This window comes from Budorcas taxicolor, chromosome 3, assembly GCF_023091745.1.
Source record: "Budorcas taxicolor isolate Tak-1 chromosome 3, Takin1.1, whole genome shotgun sequence".
Lineage (NCBI taxonomy): Eukaryota > Metazoa > Chordata > Mammalia > Artiodactyla > Bovidae > Budorcas > Budorcas taxicolor.
The window spans coordinates 98138971-98149014 of NC_068912.1; the positions used below are offsets into that span (position 1 = coordinate 98138971).

General features: G+C 39.1%; 1 protein-coding gene across 1 annotated transcript; it reads left to right on the forward strand.

Annotated features, from left to right (window-relative positions):
• Window positions 1-344: 344 nt before the first annotated feature.
• LOC128045612 (selection and upkeep of intraepithelial T-cells protein 8-like) lies at window positions 345-5684 on the forward strand. The gene is given in 5 exon segments (XM_052638072.1): window positions 345-423; window positions 3504-3851; window positions 4199-4223; window positions 4225-4484; window positions 5653-5684. Coding segments are annotated over 5 exon segments (744 nt in total).
• The last annotated feature ends 4360 nt before the right edge of the window (window positions 5685-10044 follow it).

The window sequence follows — 10044 nt, forward strand, 5'->3', positions numbered from 1 at the left end:
TTTTTATTCCCTCCACTGATTTATTCACTTAGGATATTTTTTTCTGCTCCATTTGTTACACACGCCATAGGAAATGCTCATTTAGTCAGTTAGGTCATAAAGTGAAAGAGAAAAAGCAGAGTGTGAATTCATGGGAAAGAGGGATTAAGAAGGCCTCTCCTGATAAGAACCAAGTGGGGAGACATGGTAAAATTCAGACATTTTACTGAATACTGAGGGGGTTATACTCTGAAAGGAGAGTCCCAAGTTGTAGCTGTTGATGATCTTGATTTAATTTTGAGTATCCTGACATTTCCTGCCTCATATCTCAGTCTATGACTTTCTACTTGTCTCTTTTTCCAGGCATGATGAAACTTAAATCCTCTTCCTTTTCTGGGTCCTGTGTGAGCTTTCTTCTTCTACAAGTGATGACATCAACTTCAGGTAAGAGCATCCACTCTCTTCTTACGGAGTCACAGCTGTGGAAAGAACCTAGAGCAGGTATACAGTGTCCATTCTAATGTAAGGAGCTTGGAAGTCATTACTATGGCCTACAATCAAGTAAAAAACTGAAAAAACTGAAAGTCAACAGCTCTTCCTAGATCCAACAGAGAATTGAGGTAATGGGACAAATTGCTCCTTCCCAAATTAGAGAAATACATAAGCGGATACTGAAGTGAAAGTCACTCATCATGTCCAACTCTTTGCAACCTCATGGACTATACAGTCTATGGAATTCTCCAGGCCAGAATACTGGAGTGGGTAGCAGTTCCCTTCTCTAGGGGATCTTCCCAATCCAGGGATCAAACCCAGGTCTCCCACATTGCAGGTGGATTCTTTACCAGTTGAGCCACAAAGGAAGCCCAGGAATACTGGAGTGGGTAGCCTATCCCTTCTCCAGGGAATCTTCCTGGCCCAGGAATCAAAACAGGATCTCCTGCAATGCAGGTAGATGTTTTTACTAACTGAGCTAACAGGGAAGCCTGGTGGCTCAGACGGTAAAAGCGTCTGCCTGCAATGCTGGAGACCCAGGTTCAATCCCTGGGTCAGGAAGATCCCCTGGAGAAGGAAATGGCAACCCACTCTGGTACTCTTGCCTGGAAAATTCCATGGACTGGAGCCTGGAGTCCATGGGGCCGCAGAGTCAGACACGACTGAGCGACTTCACTTTCACTTTATCAGGGAAGCCCTAAGTGGAGAGAGAGACTCACAGATTTCCAGGCCATAAATCTCTGCGGAAACCAGTACAAGGGTAGGGAAATCTAAACTGTAATAATTGAATTGTTGTAGGCCAGACTTCCCTGGTGGCTCAGACCGTAAAGCCACAATGCGGGAGACCCGGGTTCAATCGCTGGGTCGAGAAGATCTCCTGGAGAAGGAAATGGCAACCCATTCCAGTATTCTTGCCTGGAAAATCCCATGGACGGAGGAGCCTGGTGGGCTACAAGTCCAAAGGGTCGCAAAGAGTCGGACACGACTGAGCGACTTCACTTTCACTTTCAGGCCCAGTGTGGACAAGTCTGAAAGTTAAAAACTCCAAGAGGGCCCAATCATGAGAAAGCTCACTTTTGTGAGTTTTACCCCCATGGTTTTTACTAGGCTTTCACAGGGAATACTGGGGGAAATGCCACTGTGTTTTCAGCAGGAGGAGGGGAAAAGCAACTACTATGAAATACGCTCTTCTTAGCAAGGCCTGCCCTCAGGAGACAATATTTTACCAGAACCTAACCTATTGATATTTTCTCAGAGTCAAACTTACCTGGGGGCAGGAAAACATCCAACTCCCATCCGCTGTATCCTTTGTGTCCCATTAAGGAGGGATATGGTTTCCCTGGTGGCTCATGAGTAAAAAAATCTGCCTGCAATGCAGGAGACACAGGAGAAATTAGTTTGATCCACACCCCCCTGGTGGGGGCCATGGCAACCCTCTTCAGCATTCTTGCTGGGACAATACTATGGACAGAGGAGCCTTGCAGGCTGCGGTCCAAGGTGTTGCAATGAGTCAGACAGGACTGAAGGGACTGAGCACACACACGCAGCAAGGAGGGATGCAACTGAGAAGCACTTATGAAATTCATAGTCAAGGACACAGGCTCACTAAAAGACTGAAATCTAATCACAGAGCTAAAGGCTATCTCCCCTCCTCCTGCACCTTACCACTAACTCACTAAATGCCTTTAATCAGAGTTTTGTTTTTTTCCCGGTACATCATGTGTGTGGCTTCCAGCAAAAAAACTACAAATCATACTAAAAGGCAAAACATCAGGTGGAAGGGGTAGAACAAAGTATCAAAATCAGAAATTGATATGGCAGGACTGTTAGAATTGTCAGACTAGAAATCGAAAATAACTGTGGCTAATATGCTAAACGTTCTAATGGAGAAGTAGATGACATGCAGGAACAGATAAGCAATGCAAGCTAAGAGATGTAAATTCTAAGAAAGAATCAGAAAGAAGTCATAGAGATTAAAAACACTGTAACAGAAATGAAGAATTCCTTTCGTGGGCTCATTAGTAGCCTGGACATGGCCGAGGAAAGGATCTTTGAGCTTGAAGATTATCAGCAGAAACTTTCAAAATTGAAAACCAGAGAAAGAATTAAAAAAAAAAATGGAAGAGAAAAATCTAAAAAATGTGGGACAACTAAAAACATAAAATGAAATGAGAGTATGAAAAGAAAAAGAGAAATAGAAGAAATATTTGAAACAATAATGACTGAGAACTATACACTTTAAATATACAATTTTTGTTAGTTCAGTTCAGTCACTCAGTCATGTCCAACACTTTGCGACCCCATGGACTGCAGCATGCCAGGCCTCCCTGTCCATCACCAACTCCTGGAGCTTGCTCAAACTCATGTCCATCAAGTTGGTGATGCCATCCAACCATCTCATCCTCTGTTGTCCCCTTCTCTTCCTGCCTCCAATCTTTCCCAGCATCGGGGTCTTTTCTAGTGAGTTGACTCTTTGCATCAGGTGGCCAGCGTATTGGAACTTCAGCTTTGGCATCAGTCCTTCCAATGAATATTTAGGACTGATTTTTGTCAATTATTCTTCAATGAAGCTGGAGAGAAAGCCTATTTTACATGATATTACTATAGCAAGGCATGTTCTGTTTTGGTTACTATTTACATTGAATAACTTTTTCTATCCCTTTACTTTCAACTTATTCAAGTCTTTGGATTTAAAGTGAGTCTTTTGCAGACAATACCTAGTTGTATCTTATGTTTTCATCCCTTCTCCCAACTCTGTCTGATGATTGGAGAGTTTAGTCCATTTACATTTAAAGTAATGAATTTTTATTCTTGTATATTTCATAGCATTTTGCCTCTCATTTCCTTTATTACATACTTCTTCTGTGTCTAGCTAATTTTTTTGTAGTGAGATGTTTAGAAAGGGATATAGTCATAGCTGGACATTTAGAATGGCCAAGTTAGATGATAAGAACTCAGTGTATCCTACAATATATAGCAACAAAGAAGTTGTTGGCCTCACATGTATCCTGGTTTTCTATCTTCTTCCACAGAAAACTGGACAGTAACCATTCTCACGAGACACTTGGTGGCTACAGTAAGAGGACATGCTGAGCTCAGCTGCGAGTTGTCCCTACCACGAAGTGCAGAGCGCATGGAGGTGCGCTGGTTCAGAGGGGACAATTCCAAACTTGTTCACCTGTACAGGGATGGCCATGAAGTGAATGGAGACGCTGCCCCTGTGTATGTAAACCGCACAGAGTTTGTGAAAGAGGCCATTAGACAGGGCAAGGTGACTCTCAGACTTCGTAATATCAGTGTTTCTGATGATGGATCATATCAGTGTTCATTTAAAGGTAATGGCATCAGTGATGTGGCCAGCATGAATCTGAGCATAGCAGGTAAGTTTCATGGCAGAATGTTGCATACCAATGCCCTTGTGACTCTTTAAGCTGAAATATATGAAAATAAATCAATGTTTCTTTTTATTTTTTCACATTTTCAAACATGTTTCAAATACTATAATAAGAAAAATATATTTATCTAATGCAAGAATATACTATATAGTGGACAGACAATGCAGAGTGATCAGAATTTGCATAATTTGTAATTTGGATGTGAATTTGAGTACTGCCTCTTCTGTTGAAGATCACAATGTTAATGGGACTCTTTTCAGATCTCCAATCCAACCTCAAAGCAACTCACTATCTAACTCACTATCTTGATCTTTCTGTCCCATTTTCCCCAGCATTAGGCTTGGAAACACAAATCCATTCAAGCTCCTGGCACTGAGGGACTCACGGTGGACTGTAACTCAGGAAGGTGGTTCCCAAAGCCCCAGACGGAGTGCAGAGACAGCAGAGGAGAGATAGTTCCACATTCATCAAAATCCTATTCACAGGATGGAGCCAGATTGTTTCACATGAAGATGACTCTTGTCCTTAGAAACCAGTCATGGGGCAACATGACTTGCTACATTTGCAGTCCTCTAACAGGTGAAGAGAAATGAATAAATATCATCCTGGCTGGTGAGTGTTTGTTAGAGTTTTGTTGTCAATATATCAACGTAAAGAAAAATTAATAGGATAATTTGAGTCATGAAAAAATGTTTTCATCTCCTGAGATGGGGAAGTTTGTGAAATGAGCCTAGAGATAAGACTTGCAAGGGAAATATCAACTGGGAGTTAGATAGTGAGTTTAAAGTTCAATGGAGGAGACCAGGCTTGAGACATATGTGAATGTCTTTAAGAAGAATATTTAAACCAATGGAATTGGACAGGTACAAAGTGAATAAGGATAGAAAAAATTAAAGACCAGGTTCCTAGAACTGAATTGTGGAGCATTCACCTTTTAGATGTCCTTTAGATGACTAAGAGAAATCTGCAAACTATCTGAGTAGGAATAGGGAGAGAGGCAGGAGGAAGACACATAAGCACAGCAGGCAAAAATGAATATTTAGAAGCATTTGTTTTGATCTCTTTTATCAATGGTAAAGAAGAATTTTCTTCAGAACCTGTTTTAAATCTTTCAAGTGTTTCTTATTGCTTCACTAAAGATAGTTGTTTCTTATTCAAACTAGTAAGCATTATATAGACATATTTGGGCTTCCCAGGTGGCGTAGTGGTAAAGAATCCACCTGCCAAAGCAGGAAGCGCAGGAGATGTGTGACCCCTGCGTCAGGAAGATTCCTGGAGTAGGAAATGGCAACTCACTCAAGTATTCTTGCCTGGGAAATCCCAAGGACAGAGGAGCCTGGTGGGCTACAGTTCCTGGGGTAGCAAAGAGTCAGACACGACTGAGCATGCATGCATGTATGCATATATATTCAATTATTAGCTTCAGATAAGATTCAAATTGGAATAGGCTATAACATAAACATAATATTTGAGAAAAAAACTGTATCATAAGCAATTAAATTAATATTTAAAGTTGAATCATGTAATAATAATTTTGAAAAAAATGGCTTTCATAGGCTGTGTGAACAATATTGTTACAACTTTTCACATCCCATGTAATAAATACAGCTCTCAGACTTTTATCCAATTCACACATATTCATACAGATTAAAATTTAACATAAAATAAATATAAAATCTACAAAAACACTGCAAGGTAAGCTTTATTTTCCCTGAAAAACTAGCCCCCCAAATGCTGTTGCTAATATTAAAAAATATCAAATATGTGGTAAATATGCCACCAAAAGTCATATATTTATGGGTGTTAATTGGGAACTAGAACAAGGACTAATAATAATAAGCTCAATCCCAAGGAAAATCTGCAAAAAGTAACATGTGCTTAACATTAGCCACAAGCTTTCATCACAAGGTAAATGCAGAACTATGAAATATAGCACATATTCTGCCTAAAAGACCTCAAAAAGAGATAAATATTTGTGGAGGAATAGTCAGTTTTTAACAGGAATATTCACCTCCTTGAAGACAAAAATAAACCAAAATTATTATAATATTTATTTAAAGACATTCCAGATAGAAATCCCTTGGAAGTCTTTAAAAATATGTTGGATAAGGTAAGTTTGAAGTTAGTATGGAAAAATGAATATCTGTAAACGGCAATACTAATTTTAAAAATGAAGAAGAATTTCCTTTATCAGATTAAAAACTGACTATAATAAAGTAATTGTGAATAAATGTTAAACAGTTTGTGGTGATTTCCAACCATAGAATATTATGTACCATCACAGGAGTAGGCCATTGTATCAATGCTAAAAACTAAGAAGGGCAGAAAGAGATTCAAATCATAAAAAAAGAGTATAACAAATTATGAAGTATAAAGTTTAATGCATTGAAAAAAATGAAAAAGTTCCTGTAAGATGTTGGAATAATTGTCTATATTTCTAGAAGAAAAAGACTCATACATATAATTATATACAGAAATAAATTACATATAGGTTAGAAGTCAAAGGTTAAAAGTGAAACCATAAACATTTTTAAGGGATATACCATATAACCCTAGGATTAAAAGAGACCTTATCAAGAAGTGCAGATCATAAAAGTAAAGAAATATCTGTTTGTCTCCATTATCTTTACACCCTAAGAACTCACTAGAGACAGTTTTGAGGCTATCTTATAGCCACTGAGCTTCTCAACCACAAGCAGAGTGTACAGGATTCTGCTTGATTTATTTCTGTTTCCTTTGTAATTAGGAAGCATTTGCACTGGAATTGTTAATAAGAAACAAGAGCGAGAGTGAGGGAGGGGGAGAAAGAGAGAGAGAGACTTCCTTCTATCAACTATAGCCTCAAGTTAAATTCTATCCCCCAAACAAACTCAAATCCAGGCTCTGCATTTGCCACTAAAACAGCTCCACTGAACTTTAGCCCCCACCCACATACAAAAAAGTAAAGAAAAAACAAGACCTGAAAGAGAATCTTGCTTTATTAGCAGTAAAATTCCTAATCCAGTGGTGCTCCATGTTGTGGGTTTATTGATCTTCAAAGGTCTCTGCCCTTTCTTTCAGACGACCTGTTTTACCCAAATCACATTTGGATGACATTCTCTGTATTGCTTCTGTTTGTGATATTGTTTTTGGCTATTGTGCTCCTTTGTTGTCAATGTTTCACAAAAGGAGATAACTGCTGCAACCAGTGTGGAGTCATTAAGAGAATCTCTCCTAAAGTGATATGTAAGTCACATGGGGTGTTTAGGCAAAGCTGTACAACATTTGTCAATGAATGCCAATCATAGGAAGATTGTTTCTTCTCACTTTAGAAATGTTGAACTTCACATCTCTTAATTAGGAACTTCCCAGGACAATGCTCTTTTAGGAACAAGGTCAGTATAGATGTTTCCTGAGTTGTTCAGACCCACAGTTAGTTCTATGCCCTCAAGGGAAGTGCTTTCTCTCTTAAGTAAATATTCAGTCAACATGAAGTGAATCCCGCGTCTGCCTCATGCAAAATCACTTTGTGATGGATGAACCCTACGAGTCTTGCTCTAGAATACACTTAATTTGATGATAGTCTTTTTGCGTATATAGATTCTCATTAACTTTCAACATACCACCTCCCTTTTAGAACTTAAATAATGTCAACATGAAAAAGAGATGGGTCTCTAAACCAACAAGTCCTTTACAACCAGACTCTTCCATCTGGTTTTGTGGTTAAACTGAATGAATGTATCATCCTTCTGAGTGAGCATATCACTGAATGATAGTGATCTATTAGGTAAAAAGACATAGAACAATTTTAAAAACAATTCTTTTCCCAACTTATGTCCAGGCAAAATAGATTCTGTATAGTTGTGTAAGCTGCTAGATGCGGGATGTGAATCTAGCGATTGACTCTAGATAATGTTAAAGGAGATGAGTCAAAGAGGAAGATATACTCTAGTGGACCCATTTCCCTACCTAATCCATAAAACCCTGTACCACATTTATTGGGTGCCTACCTTATGCTAGACATTGTATCAATAATATTCATTTTACCAAAGTCACCTAAATTAATCCTAAAGGCTTGCTTTTATTGTCACCATTTTATAGATAAAAATGTCACAAATCACGGCTCGTAAGTGATAGAGCCAAGACTGGAAGGCAGATGTCTCTGGTTCCAATCCTCATGCTCTAGTCATTATGCTTATTTGCAGTAACTGGTTACAGGTTTCTGCTTGCACACCTTAATGACTGAGGAGGTTACAAACTCAGGAAACATGCCTATTCCATAGTTACCATGGGAATTTTCTTCACTTTGGAAATACAATCTATTGATCCATGATTTCTACCAATTACATCACAATGAGTGGCTCTTCTCTGTCTTCCCCGGGAAAGTCTTTTAAAGGCTTGAGGTCATAATTTTACTTCAGCTGAGCTTCTTTGAGGAGTATCTCATTATTTCTGGTTATTTCCTTCTGGAAGTTGATAGAGATCAAAGAACAAATGCATACATATTTTAGTAATATATGGTAGAACATTTTAATTATCTCTGTTCAACCTGTAGAAATAAGCCCCTTGACAGGGAAATTAGAGCGGAGGGGTTTAAAGCGTGTTTTCTTCTTTCAGTCACCTCAGTGTCTCGCTGCTCCATCTGTCTAATCTCACAATCTTCAGAACTCCAGAAATCTAATGAAGATCCCAGGGCATCTGTCTGGTTCCCTGAGACTAACTCAGTGCTAGATTAGGTGGTGAGAATTAGGGAAAAAAATCTCCTCTTAGTTCTGCTGTGTCCATAAGTCCAGTTTTACTGGGGTCAGCCACCACCCGCAAAGTAAACTCACTTCCTAGCCCTACCTAGGTTGAGTGGGCATGAAGCAATGGCTATGCCTTTTCTGATAATGGTTCTGAGGTCAATGGTAACCCGTATTCCTGCGTTCCTCTTTCATTAATACGAGCTTTCTCTCTTCTAGTGTTCCTATATGACTTCACTGGTTGGTTGAGCTCAAGCGTCATTCAATTACCATGTCTTTTAGTCTTTCCTGGAATGCTCATTATATATCTGCAGTTCCGGAGACAAGGTAAATGGGGTTAATCGTGGTAACTACTACTAAGAGCTTAACAGATCTCCTTTCCCTGGATATCTGTTTAGAGCTAAACAACAAGAGCTTTCCTCATAACCAGGAAGATCAACAGTTTAGGTGACATCTCAGAAGACCAAATTCTGACCCTGATTACTGTGGGTGTCAAAGATTGAAGCTGCTTTGACTGCCACCAGTGTTTCCAACTGCCCTTAAGGACATAACTCCTTCTGCTATAAGGAATAAGAAACCCTCTGGCTTCAGAAAACATGACTGGGTCCAGTCACTGATTTACTATGCCATTGTTGGTGTACATTCATGACTCTGGGTCAATGCTTCTTATCTCTTTGAAGCTTAGAGTCTACTTCGAAAATACAGTGTTAGCATGAATCCAATCGCCGTACTTGCATATACCTTTGGGGTCGCAAAGAGTCAGACACAACTGAGTGACTTTCACTTTCTTTCCTTGGACTATTATGAAATATGGTCATCATTTAGAGGTGAAATTGATAAATTGATAAAATGGTATTCAAAAAAATTATTTTAGCACTTAGCAGTTCATAATTTAAAGATGTCTAAGGAATATGTATGTACGAGATAATAGCCATATAATCAAGGCTAAGAAATCTTTTATTTTACTTGAGGCATTCCTGTCAAACCACAGAAGAGAATTTTAGAGAATTAGGGTGGTCACTAGTAGAACTTTCTCGGTTCCCTCTCCTCCCTTCCTCACGCTAGGCAGCCTTGAACCACAACATGCACAGTCCTATGTTTCTAATCTGTCCACTGAAAATTGCTAACCTTGCCTCAGAAGTTACCAAATCAATGGATGGAAAGACCCTACTTTCTATTACCAAGAGGAAAATTAATGTTTGTACAAACAAGCCAAGCACTTGAATATGATGTTTGAGAAAAATAGTCCACCTAAGCCAAAATTCCTCTAGACTTCTTAATTTGAACTAAGTCAGAACACTTACTCCTGAGGATTCTGTAGAAATAGACATGAGGAGCCAACAGACTAGGGTATAGACCAACTGAGTCTTTACAAGAGCTGCCCGAGGAAGTATAAATTATTTCTGATAGTAAAGGTCCCCGCCTCCTCAGGTTTAATGATCACCTAGCTGTGGTCA